At 40.7% G+C, this 15046-nt stretch overlaps 1 protein-coding gene across 1 annotated transcript in view; it reads right to left on the bottom strand.

The window, feature by feature from the left end:
- prkx (protein kinase X-linked) overlaps window positions 1–15046 on the bottom strand; it is a 39368-nt gene that overhangs the window by 5496 nt on the left and 18826 nt on the right. The window contains exons 4-6 of the mRNA XM_058380515.1: window positions 12449–12568; window positions 3915–4010; window positions 703–760 (exon numbers count right to left, since the gene is read on the bottom strand). Of these exons, the coding sequence (XP_058236498.1) occupies window positions 703–760; window positions 3915–4010; window positions 12449–12568 (274 nt within the window). The remainder of the gene's footprint in view (window positions 1–702; window positions 761–3914; window positions 4011–12448; window positions 12569–15046) is intronic.

Below are 15046 nucleotides of genomic sequence, written 5' to 3'. Positions count from 1 at the left end.
TATTACCAGAACTACAGTTGATGGAAAAATGGAAACGGATGCACATGCAGTCAACAACTTCCCAGCACGGATGACATCAGCGTCGAGACTGAGACCGGGACCGTGAGCGATTCAGCTGCCACTCTGTATGCTCATTTGTCAAATCTGCTAGAGGATATTATGAAACATGACTGTCATTAAATGCAAATCTACACCTGGTCTAAGCAACCCTGATTGACCCTAACGGGGGACTGAAGGGCAGCTGGGAGATAGTGAATTTCCATGCTTACTCCTCCTTGCGGTACTTCTGTAGCAGAAATCCTGTAAGGCACCCAAGATCTACACAACGATCAGATTTCTTTCCATGCTTTTTTTTCTGGTTTTAATTCACTACAGACATCATGCATTTTATAATAGCAGATAAGTCAAGTTATTACAGTGGCATTGTCTTCAATTCAGATTAAATATGAGTGACAGTCCATGGAAAAACCCAATGTTGCTGTGGATCGATTCTGGCAAACAGCCAAAACTCTGCTAGCTCTAAGTGCGATCTTTTCACATCAAGCTGTTTCTAAAAGTGTGTTCTGTAGCCAAATGGTCAAAAGCCAATTCAGCTTGAAGTCTGACACCGACTGTTGAAAAGTGTGACATGCTTCCAGATTTAAACCCAGATTTAAAGTTTTTTGATTATTAAAGATCAGTTGATTATAACGTCATTCTCACCTTCATGTTCCCAAGTCTTCTTGCTCGGTCAATCACCAGAAACTTCTTGATGAGGTCCCTGAGTAGAAATGGACACACATAAGGTTTAGCCTTACGAAGAATTCCCATGAAATCATTTTAAACAATGTATCGCTGAAAGATTCAAGTTATAAATGAATGATTAAGGGGTTAAACCTTTTACCCAATATAAAGCTGTTCCATTACGCTAGTGGAATAGAAATGGGAACTTTTCAATCAGTGTAAACAAATGATTTATTTTATCAACCAAAGTCTGATATAAAATGAGTCAGGACTCTGTTGGCTTTCAGAGTGAGTGTGTTTTTCCCTCTGTTGGATAACCTTACACAGAATTTTAGTGGTTGAAGATGAACACCTTCAAATTTTATAAACACTTGGGGCTTCTCAGAGAGTGGAAATGCGTTTGATATCAACATTTACTTTGAAGATAGAAACATTTGCGTGGAAAAAAATGAATATATTGAATATGAATATATTGCCCTGTTGAATTCTCCAATCTGAGTGACAGCTCATTCAGGGATTAGTACACTGGACACTCCATGAAGTCTAGTAATATACTGGTTATAAAAATAATGTTATTATTTCAGTTCTCGAAAGGAAGAGATGAGTTTTCCTGTCAGGCATGATGACATTTAGCCACTTCTTCACATCACAGCTGCCTTTCTCAAGATGTGAAAAAGCTTTAAAAATCATGAGTGGGGTATTACTGATGTATTTTATGTTGTGAAAATATCTTGAGCTTGTGTTAAGCACAGACATTATTTCAGGCATTTGACCTGAAACCCAAAAAACCTCAAAAAACCTGCTAACTTCTGGATGATGGAAGTGGAAGTGCTAAAATGCTTATTTCCCAGGATTTAAGACTCATTCCTGCAGCACTTTATTGGAAAATAGTCAAGATTTGGGTGGTATTGCATCACGCCGTCATGACGATGTTTATTTTTACACCCAAACAAAACACATCTTGCAGATGACATTGATCTTTTCCATATGTTTGATGTCATACTGGTAGCACTGGTAGTGCATCATCACGATAGATCTGGTGTTTCTCAGAACAAATCTCCACAGAGAGATAACTCCAAATAAATGCAGCTTTCTGATCCAACACTTTTACTCTTAGCCATGTGCATGACTTATTGCTGCCTTTGTGATGTTTGATGGCGTTGACTGGAATATATTCGTCTCATCACGCTTTGTTGTGCCAAGCAGCTTATTCAGATGCTGATTGTAGTCGAAAGGCCTCATATTTCTTTTTGCTTGTTACATTGTCGAGTTGACATGAGTGATGCCTCGGAGACGTGAGTTTGCAGCTCGGTTTGGCGTGTACGGGCGCTTACCCGTCTCCTGCCTGATATCCTGTCTGTCTCTTCAAGCTTCTCTTGACGTATGGCTCTGGTCTGACCGAGGTCTGGCCTACTTAGCACTGTCAAAATGCCACTCAGACAAATGCACCTAGTTTAAAGGTCTGTATCTGTGTTAGAAGTATTTCAAATGTCTCTGGCGTGTTATTGGAAAGTGTGATATAATGCAAAATGCGTTCAGGTGCTGCTGCTGTTGACTGAATGGGACACATTAGGCTTGAGAAAGCTTTGTGTTTGGTGTGAAATTTGTACATTTGATAGCTTAAAAGCTGGACATCATCAGCAAACTTGTACAAGTAATCTACCGGATTGTACCAGGGGGCATGTACAGTTTCAAACAGAATGTGACTTGTTATTAAATAAGGAATAAAATATGAATAACATGTTTTTCTTCCACAGCTATTTGCCAATGCTAAGAATATTTAATAGATTGACAAGTGGCATGTTGCATGTTTTATCTGTTCATAGTTCTGACCAATCAGAATTGAGAATTTAACAGTGCTGTGGTACAAGGAACACATTGTAGTGGAATTTTTGTTTGCTTTATAATCTGCATTTTCTCTCGTTGTCAAATTGTTCCAAATTTGCTCAGAAATGGCATACAACATGACTGTATCCTTTAAAGAATATCATCCTTGATTTCCTGGGAATATAGCGGTTCTGTTCACACATAAGCGCTCCCAATAATTTCACATTAGTTGCATTGGAATCTGACTTGGTCCAGGGAGTTTGCCTCCTGATTAATTATCTTATTAATTGAATCCCTTTATAAAAAGGACTGGAGCACCAATGCAAAAGTTTATACACTGGAACATCTGAAAATCACGAGGATTCGACTTGTTCCTCATCATGCAGCATAGATAACCAGCTTTAGTGGTGTCTGCACATGTGTAGTGTTCCAAATAGTCGTATCTGTAGTTGGATTTAAAGCCAAAGTGGGCGTGGCCTAAACCAGAAAGGTGATGTTTGAATATGAATCCCAATATGTGGCTGTACGGAAGTAAAAAGATTCCGTTCATGTGATTTTCTGTTCACCTGATCAACTCAGGTGTCAACCAGATACCCTGTGTGCGCAAGCAGTCTTTAAAAAATAAATAATTTAACAAAAAAAATAAATAAAAATTGTGAGTCTTCAAGTTATATCTGTTCAAATGTTCATTCTGAATAACGTATCAATAATTCTGTCAATCTTTACCACTTTCAACCTTCGGACACAACCTGCTGTCTGTCTTCCGCCCGCGACACTGCTGTAAATTTCACTATTCTTGCACAAAGATTATGAGGAATGCCGTAAGCAATGCTGCGAAATGAATCGGAACGCCTGCTGGGCTGATCAATCTTCCTTTCGCTCCATGAAGGTGTATTAAGATGACTGATAACACACATCAAGTCATCTCTCCATACTGCATAAACCTGATGTATAGTGTGAGTAAAAGGGCTGTGCAAGCAGGGTTAGGAGCGAGAGAGTGAGGGGAAAAAGAAAGAGAGAAAGAGATAAAGACAGACGAACAGAGATAGAGAGTAACAAGTGTGCATTCCTCCACTGCAGCTGTCTCAGGCCTGAGCTAATGGGTTCACATCAGCACTAGTCAGATTAGACTGCAGCACATTTTGATGAGAATGTTGGAGTGTGTGTGTGTGTGTGTGTGTGTTGACTACACTTCGGTTAGCCATGTGCAGGTCACAGGGGCAAACCCATCTACAAGACAGCGCATTAACAAAATGCATCAACTTGATGAATAAGCCCGTTCTGTCCTTTCTAGTCCCCTTGTTAACAGAGAGCTGTAATTAAGCCTCGCTCATTTGTCTCTGCATTGTTTGGATGGAGCTTACTTTACGTAGAAATCCAGATGCCTTGGAAACTCCAGCTTTCCTGCCAGGATCTTCTGATAGATGCCGAAGGGATTGTCGTCAAAAAATGGCGGGTACCTGCAAAAAAAAAGAGAGAAAGAAACATCAACACAGATTATAAGTGAGGCATTATGTAATTGGTCTGGATGAGAAGATCACAGATATCAAATCCTGACTGTTTAAAAAAAAAAACAAAAAAAAACTTGTTTACTTTCCTACTGCAAAAGATTACCGAGTCAAATTACTGTTAAAAAAAGCTCAGTAATGAAGACTACCGCAGAGCTCTCTCTCCGTCTTGCTGGCAGGGCGTCTGAATTCAGTAAATCTGAGCAAAGTGACGAGAAGTAACAAATGATGTGTCTCCGGTTGCTCAGTTACGTTAATGCCTCTTCCAATACTGAAAAATATTGGCGCCTCGAGTCGGCTGACCTCTGCAGCCAGCATGTCTGTCAAGCCCTTATTCGCGCAAGTTACAGAAGGTATTCCTGCAGCAGCAGTTGTTGAGTTTAGGGGTATTTGTTAAAAGTTTATTTCAGATTCTTGCAGAAAAGAAATATGTGTGTTTCATATACAGGAGTGTGAATGGTCTGCTGTCTGAATGTTTCTCCAGGACTAACTGTGGGCCAACATTTACATTAACACCTAATCCTTCACCACACACACACACACACACACTTGACTATACCGCATTGTAATTTATCAAGCCTGTCAAATTTAAACTCAAATTTAATTTACTTCAAAAGATTTAGTATTCAAAGCCATTTAGTGTCTAATGAGCCTGTCATTTTTATTGCTGCATGCTGCTGGAAGAAACACTGACACTACAGAACACACTAGTCTTTACAAAGAAAATCACACTCTGACTGTAACTGTAAAATTTCACTCTTGTGTATTTCTTGAACCCCACAGCAATGCTTTTGTGCCTATCTCTGATATTTCTTTCTCTTGTGTCTTATATGTTTTAGCAGTCGAGACAAAATAACCTCCTATTCATTATATATGAAGGCAGATAAGGCTTTCCTGATTTAGAGTGAAATATCGATGGCCCACATTCTGTTACGGTTCTTGATGCGGGTTCTGTTTGTCACTGGAGATACACTATATTGCCAAAAGTATTCGCTCACCTGCCTTGACTCGCATATGAACTTAAGTGACATCCCATTCCTAATCCATAGGGTTCAATATGACGTCGGTCCACCCTTTGCAGCTATAACAGCTTCAACTCTTCTGGGAAGGCTGTCCACAAGGTTTAGGAGTGTGTTTATGGGAATTTTTGACCATTCTTCCAGAAGCGCATTTGTGAGGTCACACACTGATGTTGGACGAGAAGGCCTGGCTCTCAGTCTCCGCTCTAATTCATCCCAAAGGTGTTCTATCAGGTTGAGGTCAGGACTCTGTGCAGGCCAGTCAAGTTCATCCACACCAGACTCTGTCATCCATGTCTTTATGGACCTTGCTTTGTGCACTGGTGCACAGTCATGTTGGAAGAGGAAGGGGCCAGCTCCAAACTGTTCCCACAAAGTTGGGAGCATGGAATTGTCCAAAATGTCTTGGTATGCTGAAGCATTCAGAGTTCCTTTCACTGGAACTAAGGGGCCAAGCCCAGCTCCTGAAAAACAACCCCACACCATAATCCCCCCTCCACCAAACTTTACACTTGGCACAATGCAGTCAGACAAGTACCATTCTCCTGGCAACCGCCAAACCCAGACTCGTCCATCAGATTGCCAGATGGAGAAGCGCGATTCATCACTCCAGAGAACGCGTCTCCACTGCTCTAGAGTCCAGTGGCGGCGTGCTTTACACCACTGCATCCGACGCTTTGCATTGCACTTGGTGATGTATGGCTTGGATGCAGCTGCTCGGCCATGGAAACCCATTCCATGAAGCTCTCTGCGCACTGTTCTTGAGCTAATCTGAAGGCCACATGAAGTTTGGAGGTCTGTAGCGATTGACTCTGCAGAAAGTTGGTGACCTCTTCGCACTATGCGCCTCAGCATCCGCTGACCCCGCTCCGTCAGTTTACGTGGCCTACCACTCCGTGGCTGAGTTGCTGTCGTTCCCAAACACTTCCACGTTCTTATAATACAGCTGACAGTTGACTGTGGAATATTTAGGAGCGAGGAAATTTCACGACTGGATTTGTTGCACAGGTGGCATCCTATCACAGTTCCACGCTGGAATTCACTGAGCTCCTGAGAGCGACCCATTCTTTCACAAATGTTTGTAAAAACAGTCTGCATGCCTAGGTGCTTGATTTTATACACCTGTGGCCATGGAAGTGATTGGAACACCTGATTCTGATTATTTGGATGGGTGAGCGAATACTTTTGGCAATATAGTGTATATGTAGGATATTTGTCACTAAACTGATCTACTGATTTGCATAATTAGCCTATTGTGTATTTCTGAAAATATCTGCAATAATACAAGACAATATTAACACCTTGGTGAAATAAAGATAGATGGTCAGCTGGTAAAAATTACAGGCTGTAAATTGGTGTATTGCTAGTCTGGTTGAGAGTCAGTTTTTTAACTTTCGTGGCTGTTAATAAATCCAGCTGCAGCACTGTAGTATTTTCAAACCTACTTTTATCAATCTTTGCTATGTGTTTACAGACTTTGTGTTTTCCCTGTATTTATATTTACATTTCCAGGATTTGGCAGACGACTTTATCCAGAGCGACTTACAGGGGTTTTCCTCTGGCTTCTCAGGTTTCCTCCCTGAGTCCAAAGACACACATGGATGGTTGACTGGCATCTCTATATTGTCTGTCTTACATTGTGCCCCGAGTCTCCTGGAATAGACTTCTGACTTCCTGTGACCCTTTGTAGGATAATATGGATGGATGGTTTGATGTGAAGACTTAAAAAGTCCTGTCAAATCTCTCAGTTTTGTAAATATACACTATTAATATGACCTGATCAACTGACTCAACATCAATCTCTGCCTGGGGAAATCATAACCCTGTCCAACGAAACTAAATACAAATCTTGTTAATTGTATTGTTCTATCAGTGTGAGCTCCACTAACTGCTTGAATTGGATAGTGGACAGCATCCAATTAAAAGTGTCTTGGATGAATAAATGTATATAAGCACGAGTGTAGAAAAGACAAACTGGTTTCAGTTCAGGGTTTTGTGGTCTTCCATTGTGAGGTCTTTCCAGCTTAGTTACAGTAATGGATTTAGCAGCAGCAGGCTGCCAACACAAAGCACACGGGGAATGCCAAGAGATGAAAAATGGCAAGAAACAATGAGACTTTTCAAGCCATTAGTGACACAGAGTGGAAAGAAATGAAATCATTTGGGTTATGCAACTTGAACATTCTTCTTTTAACGCCGCAGGTGTCGAGAACTCCCAAAAAGCTTGAAAAAGACAGATAAAGTTAAGCAAGCCAAGTAGTTGTGGATGGCAATGTCCGGCTCTCTCCAGACTTGGAACACAACAACAGCGGCATGCTGTGCTATTACACCTGCATAAGGGTATAATAAGCCTGAGGACGCACGGCCTTAACGCATGTTGACAGTTGGCTCAGGCAAGAGCAGCAGGTGGAAGCACTTAACATGAGTGCAGTTAACTGTAGAACAGCATCAAAGCAAAGTTTTCTCACCAGAGCCAGTGTAAAACTGCTCATTATTATTATGACTCCACTCCTGAAAGCTTGACCAGAGTGAAATGAACACCAGTTGACATTTCAGAGATCTTCTAGTGCTGAAGACACGTTATTTGGACCCTGGAGCCAGTTGGTAGAGGTTTCCATAACAAGCCCTTAGTTTGGAAATCTCAGTTTCCTCCAAGATCAAAGAGGAAGCAATGTACTTATACGAAGGGGAAACTACCTCAGCGCTGGTCTGTTTAGAAATCTAGCTTGATACGGAACAATGCCTCAGGATGTGTTTACACTAGTGGTATTTATTTCGTCTTCTGGGATAATATGATGTCAAGGTGCTGTAGATTATTCAATGTCTAAAAGATCAAATTAAAGCAATGAGATTGACATAAAGAAGCCACAACCCTTTCACTGGAACAGAAAAAGACACAGAGACATTGCCTCCTTCACTAGGAGTGAAAAGTACACAGAGACCATGCCTCCTTCATTGGAACTAAGGCACAGAGGCCAAACCTCCTTAACTGGAACTGAGGCCTAAACTGAAATTGATACACAAAGGCCAAGTCTCCTTAACCAAAACTGAGACACAGAGGCCATTCCTTCTTAACTGAAATTGAGGCAAACAGGCCATGCCTCCTTAATTGGAACTGAGGCACAGAGGCCAAACCTCCATTTTCTGGAACAAAGGCACAGAGGCCATGCCTCCTTAACTGGAACTGAGACACAGAGGCCAAACCTCCTTAAATGAAACTGAGGCACAGAGGCCACACCTCCTAAACTGAAATTGAGACACAAAGGCCACGCCTCCTTAACCAAAATTGAGACGCAGAGCCATGCCTCCTAAACTGGAACTGAGACACAGAGGCCACACCCTCTTTAACTGAAATTGTGCCACAGAGGCCGTACCTCCTCAATCGAAATTAAGGCACAAAGGCCGCGCCTCCTTAATTTGAACTAAGACTCATAGACCACACATTTTCCAAATGAGCCTGACTGACACAGAGGCCACATCCTTTTCCACTGGAACCCAAAGGCACATAGACCACACCTTCTCAACTGTGACTGTCAGGTTCCCAGTTCATGCCTTCTTTTCTGGGACTGATTCACACAGACCCTGCTTCCTTCACCAGCACTGACAGAGACAATCTGTTTCCAATTTTTACCTCATAACTGACAGCACAGGCGCATGGTACATATTGGTACCAGTGCAATTGGGTGAATCTTTACAGTCTTATTTAACTGTGCACTTTTCCAGGACCACCCTGACTACCAGGAAAACATCTGCATTCATGCAGTGCTAAGTGCATCAGGCCCTAGGAAACTGCTCTTTCATGAAGCACTCGTTACATTTCTGAAGAGCCAGTATGAGGGCTTTGACAAAGCACACATGAGACAGAGGAGCTCTATAAGCCACTTAAACCTGAATGAGTCTATAAGTGTGTGCAAGACAAGGAGGAAAGTGGGAGAAAGAGTGTGTGTGTGTGTGCCTTCAAAAGGACTGGAAAAAAGGCCAAGGGCCAAGAGCGGGTCTCTGTCTCACAGGACTGAACACTTCTGAAAAGGCTGGGGAGTAAGACGGGCGGGTCTCACTTTTTCCACTACGCAGTAGTCTGGGAGAAGCTGTATAGCGCATTTAGCACAAAGAAAGGTCAGATGGGGGAACTGAAGTTGTTGCTGCAAATACATGCATGTCAAATTCAGACAAATTTTTTCGACAATATAACTTCTTAATTGTATTGGCACCCTAGGAACAGCTGGCCATATTGCTAGTTAGAAGATCCTTCACTGCTTCAGTGCTGTGAAAAACGATCAGCCATCTTCTTCTCTCGGTTTCTTCAAAGTGGAGTCGATTGCATTTCTCGCAAGGTCCATAAAACATCCAACTTCTACAGCTACATGAGCGGCGATGAGTCGTAATAGATCACTTTGAGCCTATTTTAGATGGCTGTCATAATGATCATTGAAGACCAGATAAATGTTGCATCTTTTCATTTTATTCTTTGCCACGGCAAACAAAAAGCCTTTTCTGTGACATATTATAGTCATAAAATATCACTGACGCATCGTGCTTTTCTGAAACGATGTCACCGTTTTCACTAGAGCTGCTCTTTGGTTTTAGCAGCTGTGAGTAATTAATGGTCCTTCTGCAGGGTTTTTTTTTTTTTTGTGAATGTGAATTATTGTGCAAGAAGAAATGAGATTCTCTCGAGGTTATGATGATGTATGCAGGTTACTCCGGGACAGATAGCACAATCCTAGCCAAGACCAGAGCTGATGTGGTTCACTAACTGTATGATCAGAGAAGCTACAGGGATATTTTCACCACATTCAAAATCCCAGGAACATTTGGAGGAACTTGTGGTCACTCTCACAGCAGAAACATTTTTACAGGAAGAACTTTAGTTTGTTTACCATTAGAGGACTTTTTACAGGATCTCTAAATCCACAGGAACTGTATCATGCTCACAGGAACATTAAGTGGGTTTCCAGTGGAGGAGAATTTTCAGAATCTCTGAAACCTTTAGTTGGATTTCCACTAGTGAATTTCATCAAGCTCTGGAATTTCATATGGGTTTCTGTCTCAGGAACCCTTTCAGGATCTCAGGAACTATGAGCAGGATTAGGTGTGTTTTCAGCACAGGGACTTTTTCAGTTTTTCACTAGCCAATCCTCAGGATCTTTATACATTTAGTTTAGCTTTAAGGTTCAGTTTAACTCCAGATTCAGTACTTTCCAGTCCTGTGGACCAGGAACCAGTTTACCAGTCTGAAGATGGCTTCATGGAGCAGCGGAAACTTCACACAAAAGTTCAAAACCTAGCCCAAATAATCAGGCTGCAAGTTTAGGGGTAAGAGAGGAAAACAAACATGGAAGACAGAGCGGCAGTGAAATCTCCACAGACCCTAGCCCAAATGTTTGATCTCAAGAAATTTCTGTTTAAACTGACAGGTCCAGGAAAAGAAAAATCAAGCAGCAAGCTATGAAACACCCATAAAAATGTGTGTGTTGGATTTATATCAGGGCAGGTCAAACCCACACCTAAACTGATGGAAATACCCGGCTCCAGTTAGCCACTTTTCAGGAGGTCATTATGCTGGAGGTTCAAATGTTTTTTCCATCAATTCACTTAACTGTTTAAACCATTCATTCTATAAAAATCCTACACCATAATCATAATCATCTGTATAGATGTCTATCATGTATAACATTATGGTTTAAACCTGGATTCTAAGCTTTCTTGGTTTTAAACCTCGATAAAAAGTGTGTTATGAAACATCGGGGACAGGATAGTTATTATTTGGATGCATTATATTTTCTGAACAAACTCCTTTCTTGCCAAGAAAAGCGCAGTGCTTTTGAGTTAGCGTGTGGCGGCGAGGTGATTCGTCTTCGTACGTGCGTAACAAGCGGGACAAGGGAACAGTAGCGCCGCTGGGCTTCCCAGCTGGACAGCCAAAAATGAAAAGCTTGTGTTGTGAAGCCGTGTGCACTGGTCATGGGCGGATGCTTACGAGGGTGTCTGGAGGTCAGGTTTGAAAAATAACAGCAGCAGCCATAGCCAGATGCAGACTAATACTTCACCAAAGAGCTGAACAATCAGGGGATGATATCTGATTACGAGTTGTCGGACAAATAGGATTTTTCCATAAATAAAGCTCCAGGCTTGTAGCGGTTGGCTCGGGTGATAATAAATATCGACCAGACGTAATTAGACAATTATCTTCTTGTTAAAAAGAATCAGATAAAATGATGAGTTACTTATTGAGCCGTTCATTTAAAAGGTTGCTTTGCTGAGTATTAGACCTGGTGTCATGTCGAGGCAATGTGATAAAAATCTTAATTAAAAAATAAATCTTTACCAAAGCAACAACAACAACAACAACATTATTGTAAACTTTTTTAACTCGGACGTATGATATATGGGTTTAAATTACACTCTCTTCTAAAAGGTTCTAAACAGAACCTCTAACATTAATGTTTTCTAGATTGGATCCTTTTTCTGAGATGACTGAGGAGGTAACACTGGTGAGCTTTGTTAGTTTTCCTACCAGCTGTTGTATTTACACTCTTCTTAAATAATTAAATCCCTGCCACAAACAGACAAACCCGGGCCAGATGTCAGGTGACACAGCTGTCCTCAGCCACGGAACAGCTGCAGTTGTCCCGTGTCTCCTCATCGCCTCCTTTGCTAGCAGGGTAGTGTTTGCTGTCGCTTACATAGCACATGCGGGGTTTGTGTAAAACTACATGCCAGCTTAACCAATCAAATACGCGAGAGAGAGAGACAGAGAGAGAGAGAGAGACAGAGACAGAGAGAGAGAGAGAGAGAGAGACAGAGAGAGAGAGCGCAGAGTAAAATAACCTTATGATAAATGAACAATAGCAAAATAAACATCTTGATGAAGACGTAAATAATAATTTTAGGTTCAACTGCAAGGGTAGTCAGCAAAAATAAATAATAATTATAATGATAAACATGTTTAAATTATTGTGTGTGTGTATGTGAGACAGAGAGAGAGGGAGAGAGAGAGACTCTGTTACAGTCAGGCTGATGGAGGTGCATTCTGGTATATTCCACATTTGCAGGAAACTTGATTTGGATTTCAGCAGAACATTTCTAAATGGTTGCAGTCTGTTTTTCGAGAAATTGAGCTCAGCCAGATGTGTGTATTTCACTTGTCCTTTCTGGTTAACGTCTGTGTTATTTCTCATTTCAGAAAAAGTCCCACTTTGTCTAAGCTGAGTGCTGCCCTCTAGTGGTGAACATTTACGCTCCAGCATTTCAGTCTGATAAGATAGTTTTACTGTAAAAGCATTATTACTGAGGTCACTGGTGGATGACATCCAATAACTCAAGTAGTTAATTCTGTCTAAATATGTGTGTGTGCCTTGGACTACTCACCCTGCCAGCATTTCGAATATGAGAACACCCAGGGCCCACCAGTCCACCGCCCGGCCATGACCTTTACTCTGGATCACCTCTGGAGCTAAATACTCAGGAGTGCCACACAGAGTCCACGTCCTGCCAACGAAAGTGACAAAGAAACATGATTAGACACGTTTTTACACATACACCACATCTCTTTTGTAAAGAATTTTGCTCTCGGTAAGTGTCAGGGTTACATTGAATCAGCACTGGACTACAATACCAATCAGCCCCTGCATGTCACATGACCCTTCAGGTCACAGACTCACTGAGCAGTTTCACTAATCAGCAACCTGTTTCAGTTCCTGTGTTTCTTGTTGGTTGTTCTGTGTTGATAGCCTCGTTTAGAGTCTGTATGCTTTTTTCTCGCTATTGGTTCGTTCCTCTACCTTTAATCCTCATGTTAAAATGTAAATATGTAGTTGCCTCGACATTTAAGATAAGATAAGAAAAGATAAGATTCTTTTGTCAGAGACTTAAGAGAGTAAGAGGATTTAAGAGAGTTTGATGAAAGGCCAAACTGTGATCGTTAGACCACTGGATCAGAGCATCTCCAAAACTCCAGCTCTTGTGGAGGTGTTCCCGGTCTGCAGTGGTCAGTATCTATCAAAAGTGGTCCAAGGAAGGAACAGTGGTGAAGCGGAGACAGGGTCATGGGCGGCCAAGGCTCATTGATGCATGTGGGGAGTGAAGGCTGGCCCGTGTGATCCGATCCAACAGACGAGCTACTGTTGCTCAAATTACTGAAGAAGTACTGCTGGTTCTGATAGAAAGGTGTCAGAATACACAGTGCATGACAGAGCTGTTTTGGCAGCAAAACGGGGAGCAACACAATATTAGGCAGGTGGTCATAATGTTATGCCTGATCGGTGTATGTTATGTCTGTCTATTCCCATTCTATTAAAACAGATCAATAGAAATATATGACATGGGTATTTTTAAACACAACGCAATTCAATTTTGCGTTTCTGTCATCAGCAGGGCTTCGATTTCTATTTAAAAACACATCACAGAGGCGTAAGGATGTTTTTCCCTCCATCTTATTTTAGAGCGCAAAGAATAGAGAGCGAGAGATAATGACAATTTGAGCCGTGTATTCTCTGTTTACTCGATTTATTAGGTCCACTTGTTTATTTCCTAATAAAATCAGCAAATCTGTATAGAGTACATTTCCTCTTGATTGGACTGTTTATTAAATACTAAAGAGGTATTGCTAATAAACTAACAGCTCTGTTTATGTGGCTCAAAAAATCATGACACGTTTATGCATCCAGGTTAGAAAGCTGAAGCAGTGGTTGCACCAACAAAACCCCTGAAATGATTAAAAGAGAGAGAGAGAAAGAAAGAAAGTAAGTACACCCTTCAACTCCATCCTACACGTAATTCGCATGCTGAGCGCTCATCGCAAAGCCATTTGATTACTATTTACACCACGCGAGCACTCGCGCATCCTCAGCACCCTGGCAGTTTGATTGGCAGTAGACAAGACGGTAATTCCGCAGAGACGACCTCTTCACCCTGCTAACTAGCGGCTTGGCGGATTTGTGCGTTTTGATAGCTGGAAGGGAATTTTGCAGGAGCACAAAAACCAAGGATCTATAGCAGGGGTCCCCAACCTTTTTTCCTCTGAGAGCTACTTTGACAAGTGTCCAAGAGCTACTCGTGCTATATTATTAGTAACATTTATTTACACAGCTTATTGCTATAAACTAAACCAGTGTGAACTTTTAAAGAAATGTCATATTTCGCTGTAAATCATTATAAATTCACATAAGCAGCATGTTTTGAATTGATTGTCAGATTTTGCTCATTCACATGATTCTGTCATTTATCAGCAAATTGTTACTTACAAGCCCCGTGCCACATACCCTGATGTCCTCAGCAAGACTGAAACAGACTCTTTATTTTTGTAATATCTTTGATAAACAGAAATATCAAATAGTAGTTTACTATAAAACACTAGCTGCACTAATACGAAATGTCTACAGCTCACTCATCCTGTATCTTCCTGCATAGAGGGTTTTTGCTGTATTCCTGACGCTGTCGAATCTCCGGCAGCTGAACGGATCTACCATGTGTTTTTATTTTCCTTCATCCAAACTCCTTCAATTTGCGCTTATAGATTAAACTTTATATAGACTTTATATAAAGGCATCTGTGAATTTGATCGGAATGAAATTTACTGAGTTCATTTGATTTTGATCAAAAATGTATTATGGTATATACAGATAAATAAAATTCCTTGCTTAGTGCTTAATCTTCTTATGAATTAATTTAATTTTTAATAATTTATTACAGTTTTTATATATATATATATATATATATATATATATATATATATATTTTTTTTTTTTTTTTTCGAAAAACTAAAACAAACTAACATTTCTCAGTAAGCTGCTTTCTGGCAAATAATTAATAAATAAATAAATAAATAAATAAATAAATAAATAAATAAATAAATAAATAAATAAATAAATAAATTTGGGTACTGGAGTAACTAAACCTTCAGGGATGTGTGAAATATAATTATTTATTATATTAATCTACAGTATGTCCTATTGTTCATCCTGTTCA

This window comes from Hemibagrus wyckioides, linkage group LG26 (genome assembly GCF_019097595.1).
Source record: "Hemibagrus wyckioides isolate EC202008001 linkage group LG26, SWU_Hwy_1.0, whole genome shotgun sequence".
Lineage (NCBI taxonomy): Eukaryota > Metazoa > Chordata > Actinopteri > Siluriformes > Bagridae > Hemibagrus > Hemibagrus wyckioides.
The sequence above is the reverse complement of the archived record's forward strand: the minus strand, read 5'-3'. Positions and strand labels throughout refer to the sequence as shown.